General features: G+C 43.0%; 1 protein-coding gene across 1 annotated transcript in view; it reads right to left on the bottom strand.

The window, feature by feature from the left end:
• The window catches only part of DROSHA (drosha ribonuclease III), a 119,483-nt gene that overhangs the window by 78,745 nt on the left and 23,827 nt on the right, over positions 1-16,911 (bottom strand). The window contains exons 8-10 of the mRNA XM_052659038.1: positions 14,691-14,771; positions 6,109-6,195; positions 3,318-3,404 (exon numbers count right to left, since the gene is read on the bottom strand). Coding sequence (XP_052514998.1) covers positions 3,318-3,404; positions 6,109-6,195; positions 14,691-14,771 — 255 coding nt within the window. The remainder of the gene's footprint in view (positions 1-3,317; positions 3,405-6,108; positions 6,196-14,690; positions 14,772-16,911) is intronic.

Here is a 16,911-nt window from a genome sequence, read left to right as displayed (position 1 = left end):
AAACATCAGGTATTATAAGTAATAACAAATGTACTACATAAATAGATAAAATTCTCCTGGAATGCTCTATACTTAGCCAACAAAGCTTTCAATCCACTTTAATTCAAGAAGACCTTAAGAGAACCTGTCAAAACTAAACTGGGTTGAGATTCTAACGTTACCATCATTTACATGCTCTTCATGCTGATGTGTTCTCTCTGGCAAGAAAATGAATCAGAACAGTAAAGCGATTTAATAATTCTTTTTCTTGGGAGGCTATTTCAAATTCAAGAAGCTTTTGATGGATCTAATTCCTATGAACTGTACAACACTTAGCTTAAAACTCGATTTATTTTATCAACATCTCTAACATAAATGATGGGGCTTATCTTCTCATTACAGAGTTAAGTTCTCAAGTTCTGAGAGCTTGAATATTTATATATATATATATATATATATATATATATATATATATATATATATGCTGAAGCCAGGAATTTTTCAGTCCTATCTTCTATTTTATAGCAACAGTAACAACTGCAGTTAATTTCACACTAGCAGCCTCTCAGTGCCAAAACCTTGTGTTGAGAAACTTTAATAAAGCTCAAAGAATCACTTCCAGGTCACATAAGTACCAAGAATCAGTTAAAAAAAAAAAAAAAGAATTAGAAGAAAAACTCAAATGTCTGTCTGACATCTTATCCAAAATAATAAGTGCCAAATGTACTGTATATTAAACATCATGATAAACACTTAGCATGTGTCATCTCATTTATTTTTTATAAAAGCTAGTAAGAGTACCATAACTAATAACCTCTACTTTACAGATGAGAAAAGTCAAGGTTTATAAAAACTGAAATGTCAAATCATACAGCTAGTAAACAGAATCACTAAGGTTTAAACCATCTCTGAAGCCATACAGCTTCCTTCTTTAAAGTGACCCTAAAAGTTAAAATGAGATCTATATTACTCAAAGGGAATTAACAGATAAGACAGATAATTTTCAAGTATTTTCACGGTAACTATTGTATTTGCAAGTCCTCATGTGAAGAGTTGACTCATTGGAAAAGACTCTGATGCTGGGAGGGATTGGGGACAGGAGGAAGAGGGGACGACAGAGGATGAGATGGCTGGATGGCATCACCGACTCGATGGACGTGAGTTTGAGTGAACTCCGGGAGATGGTGATGGACAGGGAAGCCTGGCATGCTGCGATTCATGGGGTCGAAAGAGTCAGACACGACTGAGCGACTGAACTGAACTGAACTGAGGGAAAAAAGAGAGAAAGGTATAATGTAGGGGCAAGTTGGACTAAATGACTTCTAAAAGCCTTTGCAACTCTAAGACTGAGATTTAGTGTAACAAAGGGTTTGAGGGCCTAATTGAGACATTCAAAAAGTAATAAAATAAGAAACCTCCAGATTTAAAAACATCCTAGTGCCTTTTCATAAAAATTGTTTAAAAACTGTCTAAACAACCTAAACATCCACTGACAGATGAATGGGTAAAGAAGATGTGGTACACCTATACAATGGAATAACTACTCAGCTATAAGAAAGAACAAAATGGGGAGAGAGGTTCAGGAGGAAGGGGCCATATGTATTCCTATGGCTGACTGATGTTGGTATTTGACAGAAAACAGCAAAAAAGCAATTCTTCTTCAATTAAAAAAGCAATTAATTAAAAAAGACCGAAACGTCATCTGAAGCAACAAGGATGCAATTGGAGATTATCATACTAAGTGAAGTAAGTTTGAAAGAGAAAGACAAATGCCACACCGTGTCACTTACAAATGGAATCTGAAATATAGCACAAATTAACCTCTCTACAAAACAGAAATAAATACACAAACAGAGAGAGTAGATTTGTGGTTGCCAAGGGAGAGGGAAAGAAGAGGGACATGCTAAGAGGTTGCAAACTATTACACTTAGAACAGATGAACAACAAGATCCTAGTAGGACAGGGAGCTGTATCCTGGGATAAACCATAATGGAAAAGAAAATAAAAAAGAATGTATATGTGTGTATAACTGAGTCACTTTGCTGTACAGCAGAGATTAGCACACCACGTAAATCAACTTTACTTCAATTAAAAAAAAAATAGTCCAATTTAAAATTTTGTAAGTATGGATGGTGATGGATGTTAATTAGACTTCTCATGGTGATCACTTCACAATATATACAAATACCGAATCATTATGCTGTATATCTGAAACTAGTAACATTATATGTCAATTATACCTCAATAAAAAATATAGTTCAATATTACATGATGTTCTATATTATGGTTCACCCTAGAGATATGTGATATGTATTATCAAGCGATTTTATTTTCACACTTACAATGTAATCATCTTCTCAAAAAAAATTCTCTGAGATAAAATATACTATGGCATAAAGAAAATTTCATTAAGAAACAATTTGTTTTAAATTAGTATCACTACTATGGAATCATGTCTACTGAAAAAAAAATAGAAAGTGGAAAGATTAGACAAAGGTTTTATTCTTTACTCTCCAATGGAACAGAATTTCACATTTCAAATAAACTAAAATAACTTTTCAAACTGCAGATACAATTTCTTTTAACTAAACGGGAAAGAATTAAAGAACATTCTACTTCAATGTACGTATACTGTAGCTATAAATTCAGTGAGTTCTATAGCAGTGTCTTGACTGACTCATGGATATCTCTACATTCCCTTCCTGTGTCACCAGTGAATTCCACTCTACATCCAGCTAGAATACACAATAAGTAAGACAACCCATAAGACAGCCAGCTTTTAAACAGAAAGATTTTGGCTTACAGGACTTCCATCTGAACCGATTACCAACAGATCGGCCTTAATACCTGAGAATATCATGATCTGTATGCCAAAGTCTCTTAAAGAGGACATCTTCCTGGGATGCAAAAGCAGAGAACTATGAAGTTAACTTGGGCTCCAGATGTCCTGAACAAGCTCCATTTCTTTACCTATGACTCACAGACTAAGTAATAGCTTCTCCTTAAAACTTTCCAACTCTCTTTTGAAGGACACCCACCCCAAAATAGTTTTGACACATTACTCCACAGTTTATCCTTCTTTTTCAATCTTTCACACTCTCAAAATGTTATTCTGATACATGTTTACTTACACCATCTAATGTGGACCAAACCTGTGACTCATTAGCACAGATGTCACACTCCCACCTGACACACACTGCCACTGACTTCCTGTAGCTTAGGCAAACGGATGTAAAGTAGTTGTTACTTAGAAGTCAGATGAAAAGAAATTTCCTTTGACTTTTAGAAAGAAAGGGGGCACAGGGAAGGAGAAAGTTGGCCAATTAGCACATACTTACATTGGTCAGGGGGGCGTGTGCAAACATAGAAAATCCTTCAAAGATATACTCGTGATCATCATATTCGATAACAGTTGGCCTGTCAGTCTAAAAGCAAACAGAAAAATGAAGCATGAACAAATGATATGACCTGCACAGGACAAAAGCAACCAACCAAAGCAAGCAAGTACGGACTCCGGCTCACCTTCTCCCAGACACCAGGGAGAAGCTTTACAGAGAACTTTAGCTTGGTAGGATTCTCTGACTTCAGTTATACACTAGACAATGAAGGAGGTTTATTATGGCTGCCATAAACGAAAAATGGCTACATGACTTCATTTTCTAGGAACTTGTTTTATTTAATCTCATAATACTACCAGTCCTGTCTTACTAAACTATATTTCTGTACTAACAGAAGTCCTAGCAAGAAAAAGATAATGACACAGCCAAATCAAAGCTCAAAGTAGAGAAGACTAAGCATCACAACAGTCAAGACAAGCAGCAGCCTGGAAGGCTCTGAAAGGCCCCAGGGTGCCAGCGGCTCCTTCCCTCACAACTCCATCCCCAGACCCTCCAAAGAAAAGCCCAGCCAGCAAACACTGTAACAAGCCAATTTTTGCGTAATGTCAAAGATCTTAATTACCTGAAAATAGAATCTAATTAAAATATACCAGTGCTGATCTAAGCATAAGAGATCTCTTCATTATACCATTCTTATGGTCTGCCATTTTTAATCCTAAATGCTAAACGTGGAGCAAATGATCCAGATTAGAAACCTAAAAGCCATGTTTTTTTCTACATAGATATTGAACATTATTCTTTTAAACATTTACATACATATAAACATTTATGCACACACCCACACACACACATATATGAAAAGCTTAAGTGGTTAGGGGGAGTTCCCTAATACACATTATTTGTTTTTCTAATATTACTGTTATTTCCCATCTGAATAACTCAACAACCTTGTCCTAAATTAAATATAATGAGAGAACTGCAAACGAAATAATAATGGTATAGCCATTTTGGAAAATAGTTTGGTAGTTCCTCAAAATGCTAAACACAGATTTACCACCCAATCCAGCAACTCTAGTCCTAGAGTTATACTCAAAGGAAAGAAAAACATACATCTGCACAAAAACTTGTAAATAAACGTTCATAGCAGCATTATTCATAATAACCCAAGGGTGGATACCACCCAAATGTTCTCTGACTGATGAATGGATAAATCAAATATAGTATATCCATACAGCAGAATATTATTTGGCAGTAAAAAGGAATGAAGCTATATATTATACCATGGATGAATCTTGAAAACATTTTGCTAAGCACAAGAAACCAAAATGATCACACATTGTATGATTCTATTCATATGAAATATCTAGACTAGGCAAATGATAAAGACAAAATATGTTAGTAGTTGCTGAAGGCTGGGCAGCAGGAAAGAATTAACTGCTAATAAGTACAGGGTTTCTTTGGGAAATAATGAAAATGTTCTAAAATTAGATTGTAGTGTTAGTTTCACAATTCTTAGCATCATAAAACATATATTTTAGATGGGTGAGTTATTGTATGTTAATCATATTCAATAAAGTTGTTAAAATAAATAATTATTAATAATCTAATTCTGAAGGCCTTCCCTGTGGTCCAAAGACTAAGACTCTTGAGCTCCCAATGCAGGGGACCAGGATTCAATCCCTGGTTGGGGAACTGGATCCCTCATGCCGCAACTAAGAGTTGGTATGCTGCAGTGAAGATCTCGAGCACCCCAATAAGTCCTGGAACAACCAAATAGTGTGTCCAGTCATATCCACCTCTTTGCGACCCCACGGACTGTAGACTGCCAGGTTCTGCTGTCCGTGAGATTTCCCAGGCAAGAATACTGGAGCAGGTTGCCATTTCCTTCTCCAAGGGATCTTTCCAACCCAGGGATAGAACCTGGGCCTCTTCTATTTCATGTATTGGCAGAAGGAGTCTTTACCACTGTGCAATCCGGGAAGCCCCTAGACAATACCTGATCTTAGCCAAAAAGCTGAGAAGCGATCAAAATAAATAAATAATAAATAAACATTTAATATTCCTTCAAACAGGAAAGTAACTTTTATGTAGAAAAACATCTTAAAAATCTAATTTTGAAATTGAAATCTCTTAATAAAAAATGTAACCAGAATTAATTAACTATACTGCTCAACAGCAGTATAGCACAGTAAAATAGCATATAGCCACGTACTACAAGAATCAGTCTGCCCAGGTTCGAGTCCCCACTGTGCCACATGTTGCCTGAATAATCTTCAGCAAGTTACTTAACCTTATTTGTAAAACTTGGACAACCGTCCCATCTGCATACTGGGGAAAATAATACCTACTTCATCAACTTTCTGTGAGAAATAAGTTAATACATTTCAAACACAGAATGGTGCCTGGTACCATAGTCAACAAATATTAGGCCCTTTACTGTCATAAATGCAACAGTTATGGGTCACTAGATAATATATGTTATTTGCCAATTTTTAAGAGATGCACAAGTGTTCTATGCATTCTTCCAACTCCACAGCTCCAACAGACCTATCCATAATTCATGGCTATTATGAGGTACCAACAATATAAAAGAAAAACGACACAGAAATTAGTACAATGAGAGGAAGCCAAATTAAAGTCATTATGATAAAGGCCAGTTTTACCAACATAAAAATAAAATTTTTTTTAAGAACTGAGTCCATACTTAGCCTATTCACATTTCAACCTATTAATACACATAGATCTTATTTATATTTTTTAACAACTGAAATAGATTTGGGTAGGAACTTACTAAAAAGTTTGTGGGAGGTGAGACTGTAATTCGATAGTGGAAAAGCCTGCCAGCATTGTTGGTCATAGGACGACAGGGCTTGATGGCCTGAGGGGAAAAACAAAAGTAAGTTTAAGAGTAAAGTGGCAAAATATTGTTACTCAAAACTAGACTGTATTTTCTACATTCACATCTGACAAAACAGGTTTTATGTGTGTTCCTTCGCAAACTGGTAGGAAAAGAACAGTATTTACTTTACCACTAACTGAATGAATAAACACGGGCTGGCTGGGCACTGGTATTCAACCCCTATTCACATACAATACAAGGGGTTTGAACAACATAGAGATCTTTCTAGAACTAAATTTCCATGACGATCTTCCCTTTCATTTGTAAAATAACACAATACTTGACCTTGCTAACCTCCCAATAAATCAAAAAGCAAAAAGAACAATCTAAGAAGTAATAGCAGTAGGCTATAACAGGAAGGGGAACAAACTGATATGGTTAAATATGCTGAGTGAAAACAGAAGGAAACAGAAATGCAGGAAGCACAAAAATTGGTGGAACAGAACATGCATGGAGCTTAGGACAAGAAAAGGAAAGCAGCATCAGCAGAATCACGGGGTACTCTGACAGACACAGCGATGTGTGACCCAGACCACCTTCAGGGAAGGACTTGCTGCCCCTTTAACAGTGCTGACAGCAGTCTCCAGCTGCCGGCTCCCTCAGGATCTGCGTCACGAGCAGACCCCCTCACCTGATGTCAGGGATATACTGAGCGAGACAGAAGTACGAAGGCCCAGCCACCACGGCCCACCTTGAATGGGCAATACTCATCCCTTGGGTTATCACCAGGTTGACCAGGGCTTTGTTGGGGCTGACTCACAGTTCGGCCAATCCGTCTGTCCAATCCTGCTCATACCCTCTTCGGCTCACAGGTGAAGATCCCTGAGAAACACCTTGCGCCCCAGACTTCACCTTAGCATCTGCTTCTGGAGAATCCAGGGTGTGACAGTAGGTACCAGAGGTGATCCAAGAAAGCAGGAAGTAAGATGAGGTTTTGGAGCTGAATCACCTGCCATCTGACTGGCAATGAGGAACCCATCACAGTGCCTGGTGACACACACAGCCCCTGGCACCAGACAACATGCCAGCTGAAACTTTCAAAGATGCTCAGTGGGAGACTACCAGTGGAAGCGGGTGCGATGCGCCAGGTGTTGAAGACTTGGAGTGACCGGAAGCTGTACGGATAATAGGATGGATGACTACTGTCGAGCACCACTGATGCTCTACCTCATTCCTCACGCCTGATCTCAGACTGCTTGCTCCTCACGCCCCGAAGTTTCTGATTGAGGCAGGCTTGAGAATCTGCACGTCTAATAAGGTCTGAGGTGCTGCTGATATTAGTCAGGAGGCCTAAGAGAAGCACTGCTCTGCAGAAATGCAGCAGGAGAGAAGGAGGAGGAAAGGCAGCTGGAAGCCAGACATGAAAGCAGAGGGCCTGCTGACGGCCCACTAAGAGGCTCCCAGCAGCAGCAGCACGAGGCCAGGCAGCGCGCCAGGACCACGCCTGCGGCTCACCTGTAGAGGCGGTGGGCCTTAAAGACTAACAACCATCCACCGTAGGTCTGTTACTCCAAGGTCAGGGCTATGGAACCTGGGATGAGGACGTACAGGTTTTGACGCCTTGTTGTTTAGTCATTCAGTCATATCTGACTCTTTGTGACCCCATGGACTGTAGTCCGCCAGGCTCCTCTGTCCATTGGATTTCACAGGGAAGACTTCCCACTGAGTGGGTTACCATTTCCCTCTCCAGTTTGACTCCTTAGACTCCTCTAAACCTTCTGAATCTTCAGAGACAACCTAGCCTTGTCTATGAAGAGCAAGCACTCCCCTGTCTGAAGACAAGGAAAGCCCCTGAAGGTGACATTGTCCTCACCTCCCCCACCCCATCAAATCTCCCTACCTGACAAGAGACCTATAATTAGGGTCATTCCACAGCATAACTGTCAGGTTGGATGAAGCACAAGCTGGAATCAACACTGCTGGGAGAAATATCAATAACCTCAGATATGCAGATGACACCATCCTTATGGCAGAAAGTGAAGAGGAATTTAAAAACCTCTTGATGAAAGTGAAAGAGGAGAGTGAAAAAGCTGGCTGAAAACTCAACATTCAAAAAATGAAGATCATGGGGCATCCAGTCCCATCACTTCATGGCAAATAGATGGGGAAACAATGGAAACAGTGACAGATTTTATTTTCTTGGGCTCCAAAATCACTGCAGATGGTGACTGCAGCCATGAAATTAAAAGACACTTGCTCCTTGGAAGAAAAGCTATGACAAACCTAGAAAGCATATTAAAAAGCAGAGACATTACATTGCTGACAAACGTCTGTCTAGTCAAAGCTATGGTTTTTCCAGTAGTCATGTATGGATGTGAGAGTTGGACTATAAAGAAAGCTGAGTGCCAAAGAATTGATGCTTTTGAACTGTGGTGTTGGAAAAGACTCTTGAAAGTCCCATGAACTTCAAGGAGATCAAACCAGTCAAACCTAAAGGGAATCAGTCCTGAATATTCATTGGAAGGACGGATGCTGGAACTGAAGTTCCAATACTTTGGCCACCTGATGGGAAGAACTGACTCATTGGAAATGACCCTGATGCTGGGAAAGACTGAAGACAGGAGGAGAAGGGGACGACAGTGGATGAGACGGTCGGATGGCATCACTGACTCGATGGACATGAGTTTGAGCAGGCTCTCGGGGATAATGACAGGGAAGGCTGGCGTGCTGCAGTCCATGGGGTCACAAAGAGTTGGACATGACTGAGAGACTGAACTGAACAGCATAACCGGTTTCACATTTCACAGCTGGAAAGTACTGAGAGGAAGCATAATATCCCACAGGAACTGTAAGAACTAGCCAGAGCCAGCACATGCCAGCAGCAGGAATTCACACAGGACTGGTAGTGCATGATCTAGAGGACCAGGCAACAGAGTTGGTTAGGGAAGAGCTGACTGAGTTGGGAGCATTCAGGATGCAAGGCCATCAGGAGATGCTAGGAACTCCCTACCAAGATGTCTCACAGTCGTGTCTGAGTCTTTGTGACCCCATGTACTGTAGCCCACCAAGCTCCTCAGTCCATGGGATTCTCCAGGCAAGAATACTGGAGTGGGTTGCCATTCTTTTCTACAGGGGATCTTCCTGACCCAGGGATTGAATCAGGGTCTCCTGCACTGAAGGTAGGTTCTTCACCGTCTGAGCCACCAAGGAAGTTCCACTCAGATGTCTTGCTGCTGCTGCTGCTAAGTCACTTCAGTCATCTCCGATTCTGTGTGACCCCACAGACAGCAGCCCACCAGGCTCCCCCGTCCCTGGGATTCTCCAGGCAAGAACACTGGAGTGGGTTGCTATTTCCTTCTCCAATGCATGAAAGTGAAAAGTGAAAGTGAAGTCGCTCAGTCGTGTCCGACTCTTAGCGACCCCATGGACTGCAGCCTACCAGGCTCCTCCATCCATGGGATTTTCCAGGCAAGAGTACTAGAGTGGGGTGCCTTTGCCTTCTCCGTCAGATGTCTTAGTAGTGTGAAAGAGCAATGGCCCATGCTGACTAAAGTGAAAATACCAAAACTGCAGGACAGACAGAAGAAGGAATTCAAAGATTCAAGGAAATGGGCACATTGGGATGGATATAATATCTATGTCTGAAAAATATACCAGATAATCATCTTTCATGGCCCAGAGGACATGCCACTGACCAAGGCCAATAGGAACATGCTGGCAAAGGGGCTCCAGCATCAGTAGAATGGTCAGTGGTGGCACACTCTGCAGGCCAGGACTGAGCATAAGAGAGGATGACACAGTACACAGCTTGCTGACCACATCAGGGATGACAAGACTCTGAAACCAGAGGCAAGACGATGGAGCTCATCACAAGAAGCCAGGTTACACAATTATCATCATGACCAGTAGTACTGGGATCTGACCCAAAAGAGTCACAGAAGAGGCTTTCACAGCCGGGTGTCCTTGGGTACAAAATAAATGGGTAGCTGACAAGCATACCACCTTAGTTTGTGCCAACAGAAGAAATCAAGACTGGGCAAACAAGAGGCTTAAGGTAGGTTGCTCCAATATACAGTCATAATCCCAGTTCCAGACCTGATCAAGTTACTGGACTGAAATCCACTGACTGAAAAGGTTGCCCAAGAGGCCAGAGGCCAGGCCACATCACACAATCACAAGTAAAAATGGTCACGACAGCCCTGTCCTTCCCCAAAGGGGCCTATGGCCATTGTGCTCAGGGAACTGTACACTGGGGAAGGAAGAAGCCAGACAGTTCAAGGAGTGCTGGACACAGCATCTGAATCAACTGATACTCAAAGACTGGACATATCATCCTGGTATCCCCGTCAGAGTTGGGGAGATGAGGCCAAGTTAGTACCAATCTTGGTCAAGGTCTGGCTTATAGGAGGTCCACTGAGTCTACAGATCCACCCAGTGGTCATTTCCTTGGTCCCTAGATGTGCCACTGGAATTGACAAAATGGGCAGACGGTGCCACCTCCCCCTGGGTCCTTGATCTGTGGAGTAAGAGCCACCATAATGGGAAAGGTCAAGCAGAACCCAACCTGGACATCAAAAACAGTGTGACTCCAGGGGAATGGTGGAGATTAGTGCCACCCTTAAGGATCCAAATGACACAAGGATGACTGCCCCATCACGGTTTGTTTAATTCACCAGTCTGGGCCCTAAAGAAATCAAATCGATCCCGGCAGATGACTACAGACCACAAGGAGCTCAACCAAGTAGCTCCGACTGCACCCGCCTTGCCAGGTGTTATAGCACAGTTTTGGCAGACGAACGTGATCTCAGGTACAAAGTGTGTGGCAACTGACCTGCTGAATGTATTCTTTCTTACCCCACCAGAATGAGGACCAGCTCTGATGAGAACAGGTTCACGTTCACATGGAATAGACAACATTAACGGTTTTGCCACCAGCCTGTGTGAATTCTTCTACTCACTGTCATAATACAGTCCAAGGTGCTCCTGACCTAGAATACTGCAGCAGGTTATACTGCTCCATTGCATCTTTGACATTATGTTGACTGAGCGAAAAGTCTTGGTAAACTGTACATGCTCCAAAGGGTGGGAGGAAACCCTACCAAGATTCAGGGCCTCCCACAGCCGCACCATTTTTAGGAGTCAGTGGTTCCAAGACAGCCATCCAGAGTAAAACACAAAAACTACTGCCTCTTCCCTTCCCACAGTGAAGAAGGAAGCAGAATACCAGCTGGGCCTCTTCAAGTGCAGGAGGCAGCGCCATCCTCAGAGAGGAATATTACTACAGCCCATTTACAAAATGGCACAAAAGGCCACCAGCTATGAGAGCAACTCAAGTGAGAAAGGCCTCAGCAGTTTCAAACCACAGCTCAAATTGCCCTGCAATGGGGGCCACGTGATTCAGCAAATCCCAGACTGCTGGTAGGAAAAGATGCTGAGAGGGGCTTACGGACACACTGGGAGAATCACCATGCTGGTCTCTGAGGTTCTGAAGCCAAGCTGTGCTGTCTATCATGAAAAATTATGTGCCTTTGCGAAGCAATTTTGAGTATGCTGCTGGGCCCTGGCAGACACGGAATGCACGGCCAAGGGACAGCAAACAGACGCGGGGCTGGAACTGCCCGACAAGAGCTGGGTTCTGCCAGTCCCCTCTGGGCACAAGTTTGGGTGGGGCCATCATAAGAAGAAGGGTGCCTATAACCAGAACCAGGCACACACAGAGTAGAGGGCATGAACAAACTGGGCACCCAAGACTACTGCATCAGCACACTCCCTCAGCTGATGACTAAAGACGGGGGGATGAAAGCAGAAGGAAAAGCCTAAACTCAGTTTGCAAATGGGTCAGTCAGAAAGGAAGTACAGGGACTTCCCTGGTGGCCCTGGGGTGAGGACTCTAAGCTTCCAAAGCAGGGAGCCTGGGTTCGATCCCTGGTCAGGGAATTAGACCCTGCATGCCATAACTAAGATTCCCACATGCCACAACTAAGGATCCTGCATGTCATAACCAAGACTCGGTACGGCCAAATAAATAAAACAGCGTTCTTTAAAAAAACAAAGAAAAGAAAGGAGGTGCAAGCCAAAAACAGACTGTGCTGCAGCCTTCTTCATGGATGGCTCTGAAGACAAGGATGAGGGAGACCACCCAGTGGGCGGGGTTTCAGGTGGTATACCTGGTCATCTACTTTGTGTGGAAAGAGAAGTAGCCTGAGGTTAGAATAAAGAAGGATTCATGGCAGAAACGGAGAAGGCAATGGCACCCCACTCCAGTACTCTTGCCTGGAAAATCCCATGGACAGAGGAGCCTGGTAGGCTGCAGTCATTGGGGTTGCTAAGAGTCAGACATGACTGAGCAACTTCACTTTCACTTTTCGCTTTCATGCATTGGAGAAGGAAATGGCAACCCACTCCAGTGTTCTTGCCTGGAGAATCCCAGGGACGGCAGAGCCTGGTGGGCTGCTGTCTATGGGGTCGCACAGAGTCGGACACGACTGAAGCGACTTAGTAGCAGCAGCAGCAGCAGCATGGCAGAAAGCAAGTGGCCAGCCAGCTGGTCAGAGGCCTAGAAGGAAAAACCTGGGAAGATCAGGGATAAGACAGTCTTGGGGTATACCCAGGGCAGGGGACACCTGCTGTGGAAGAGGTTCTAAACCATCGAGCTGACAAAATGCTCCGGCAAGCCTTGGTCAGCAGTCAGTTCCCCAGAGCCGACAGGATAGGCACGCGAATGAAGTGGACACAGGAGCAGACAGAGCTCAACAGTATCCAAAGCTAAGCTGCTAAGCTGACTGCCATGCCAGCCACCTACAATGATCACCGCTGGGACCCCAATATGGCACCATCCCTTGAGGGCCAACTGGCCCCTTGACGGAATGTGGACCAGGTAGGCCCCACCCATGGTGAAAGGGCCATGCATACTCTAAGGATGGGTTTGACTGCCTCAGCCAGCACCACTGCCCACCCGAATCTCCCTTCACAGAGGGCCCTGCTGCCCAGCTGTGCAAAAGCAGTCAGCACACAGCCTGCAGCTGTCAGCTCCTTCCAGGTCACCTTCCACTACAAGAACCCCCTCTGCCAAGGGCATGCCCTTTCTAGGGCGGCTTGCTTGGGACAGACAGAGATGCGCTTATGAAAACCGTCCCGGCCCCACGTGAGACAACTTTGACAAGCCCAGCTCTAAAGGTCCACCCCAGGTGGACTTCCCCCTCTGCTCAGTCCTGAGCCCACACTCCTCTTGCCCCTGAAGTCTCCACAGCAGCCCCGCCTGCAGAGACCCCAGCCTGAGGCACGCACACAGACATTCACAGGGTGCAGGCCTTGTCCCACACGGCCTCACAATACTTTGTTGTTACTGTTGTTGTTTAGTCCAAGTGGTGTCCAACTCTTTGCGACCCCATGGGCTATAGCCTACCAGGCTCCTCTGTCCATGGGATTTCCCAGGCAAAAACACTGGAGCAGGTTGTCATTTCCTTCTCCAGGGGATCTTCCCTACCCAGGGATCAAACCAGCATCTCCTGCGTCTCCTGCAATGGCTGCTGCTGCCGCTGCTGCTGCTAAGTCGCTTCAGTCGTGTCCAACTCTGTGCGACCCCATAGAGGGCAGCCTACCAGGTTCCCCATCCCTGGGATTCTCCAGGCAAGAATACTGAAGTGGGTTGCCATTTCCTTCTCCAATGGATGAAAGTGAAAAGTAAAAGTGAAGTTGCTCAGTCGTGTCCAACTCCTAGCGACCCCATGGACTGAGACCTACCAGGTTCCTCCGTCCATGGGATTTTCCAGGCAAGAGTACTGGAGTGGGGTGCCATTGCCTCCTCCGCCTGCGATAGCAGGCAGATTCTTTACCACTAAGTCACCAGGGAAGCCCTAAATACAGTGTGCTGAAGCATACAGTGACAATCCTGGGATTAATGAGAATACCTTGCAGCAGTAAAATGTAATGGGGGAAAAAATGAAGGAAAATAATTGATCGGGAGTAGTTACATATCTCTTCAATGTGAAAGGGTTCAACTCATCATGCAAACACCTTTGGAGTGTTCCTGATGACCCAGAGGTGGGGTGTGACACAGGTCAAACAAGTCCGTGTGACACTCACAGCCGAGTGGGGACAACAGACAAAGACTGACAAAGGCAACAGGTATACACGCACATCCCCAAGGAAAGAGGACATGTGCCGTACAGCACCTCGATAAGGGCAATTCTCCAGGGAGATTCACCACCGTTTACAACAAAAACATGAAAAACAATTAAAATTACAGACCATTTTAGGATACTGAAAATGATTAAAAGAAAAAAAAAGGGCAACTGAAATTCACTCTGCCTACTTTAAATAAAGAACCTCCCGAAGTGTCCTTGATAACATTCCCATTCCACCCCCAAAACCCAAGTATGTCTCTTCTCCAGTGATTAGTAACAGAAACTATCAGGGAACCTGAGAAGACTATTTCCGGGGTATTATTTCATTTATGGGGAGAAGAATAGCAGCAGCAGCTGTCTACTTCTGGCTGCTCAGCGCTGACAAATATAATAACCCAAACCAGTTACCTCTTCTCCGGGATAAATGCTGTGCCTGATGCCCGTGCGTCTCGCTTTTGCACTGCATTTGCAGAGTGGGCCATCATTCATCTGTCAGAAACAAAATGTAATTCGTTTTTATTGGGGGGAAAATCCACTCCATGCACAGTGATGCCACGGAAACTGTGTGGGTTTTAATGTCATGAGTACCGAAGCTCTGAAAAGGCTGTCAAGGTTTGAAGATTAAACGGATGTTCCAAAACCAATAAAGCTGCAAACTGTCTATATTGTCTGATAAAGGGAAACGCTATGACAACGCTGGCTTCCCGACTTATTTGTGCAGCCGAGCAGAAAATATCAATGTCAGCGCCCTGTTTGCCCCCATCTTCTCCTACTGCTTTCCAGTATGTTCCTGCTATTTCTTATTTCAGGAAAAATGACTCTTTCACAAAAGAAAAGCCTAGTTTATATTCTGAAGGAACATGTAGAATGCTTTGAAGGTGACCTGCAGATTAAATGTTTTCAAAGAAGAGACCAAAAGGTATCTCAAGCAGAAGGAAGAAAATGACTCCTAGAACCAGAAAAACTTCTAGCACTAAACAGGTGACTCTGTGTCTATTTTTTCACCTGAATTCCTTTTCCGGCCATGAACTCCACTCACATGATTCAATAAGTGAATAACCCTGGGTGCTTCTTGGATCAAAAGCTGCTGGTTAAGCACTGCAGGCGGGGAGGTGGGTGATACCTAGCTCAGGGTCCACATGATCAAGGAACCCTTATTCTAATTTTAGTGTCTGTACTGCTGAAGCAAGCAGTAGGAATATTTACATGGGAGAAATAACACACACATGATATGCTTAGTAATTTCAAAATAAAGGAAAAAACAGGCTTCAAGAAGCCAAAATGTGAAAAGAAGATGGCTATTCTACACGAGGAACCAGGACAAGAGAAAGAAGAGAAAGAAGGAATCCAACGTTACGCTCCAAGAACACGAAAGTGAAAAATGCAGTGTTAGCTGCTCAGTCATGTCTGACTCTCTGTGACCCCGTGGACTGTAGCCCACCAGGCTCCTCTGTCCACGGAATTCTCCAGGTAGGAATACGGAAGCGGGTAGCCATTCCCTTCTCCAGGAGATCTTCGCCACCCAGAGATTAAACCCAAGTCTCTCATGTTGCAGGCAGATTCTTCACTGTCTGAACCCAGGAACATGAGACCCATCCAAATGGAAAGGATCACATAAGTGAGTGAGACCAAAAAGGCAGAACTGAGGTCAAAACTTTAAAGGGCCTTAAAAACCAGTTTGTGAGTTTATTCAATTTAAATGGTTAATATGGAATCAAAAAGGAGATCAGAGCATCAGTCTGGAGAATGGAGAAGTGGAGTTCCATGTCTCACTTTTTTGGTATTAATTAAAATATATATATACTGTATATATAAATATCTATATTTTAATTATATTATGAGACATATATATTCTATATACATACACATATTTCTTTAGAGTTCTAGGGATTTATGACTCATTTTGTCAAAAATATCTCAATAAAACTTTGAAAAGAAATATTAAAAAAACTATAAGTCTCTTTGTCCCTTTGAGAAATCTAAAGCTCCAGGTGGTACAAGACAGGAATAATATGGCTACCTTAAAAAAAAAAAAAAATCACATTAAGATATTATCCAAAATAACAGCTGGCAAACAGAGATGTGATTGCATTCCCACCAAAGTCACAACACATTCCTAGTGCAGGGCACAATTTGTGATGAAAAATATGGAAAAATCATTTAGTGCTCACTTATTTCCAGGGAAGCAAACAGACATCTTATATGCCTGTATCTCCAATACAGATCAGCCCTTTATATGGCTCAACTGCACAGAGGATACAAAACCAAATACAGTCAACACAACACTGAGACTATTTGTTTCTTGATATGAGAACAACAGTCCATCAAAAGACCACACACAAGGTAAGGGGAGTGACTAATGGAGAAAGGATTTTTCTCGGGGGACACAGAAATGTTCTAAAATTAAATGTGATGACTGTACAATTCTGTGAATATACAAAAAAAAAACTGAACTGTACACTTTAATTGTGTACATCGTATGGTATGTGAATTATAACTTGCTAAAGCTGTTTAAAAAGATCATATACATGATTAATGTACCAAAGTGAAGATTCCAAAATGTATTAACAATTTGTAAACATTTCTGCTCAATTCTCAGAAAGCAAAAAGGACCACAAGGTACATTTCT

The sequence above is a fragment of the Budorcas taxicolor genome, chromosome 20 (assembly GCF_023091745.1).
Source record: "Budorcas taxicolor isolate Tak-1 chromosome 20, Takin1.1, whole genome shotgun sequence".
In the NCBI taxonomy this organism is placed as follows: domain Eukaryota; kingdom Metazoa; phylum Chordata; class Mammalia; order Artiodactyla; family Bovidae; genus Budorcas; species Budorcas taxicolor.
The sequence above is the reverse complement of the archived record's forward strand: the minus strand, read 5'-3'. Positions and strand labels throughout refer to the sequence as shown.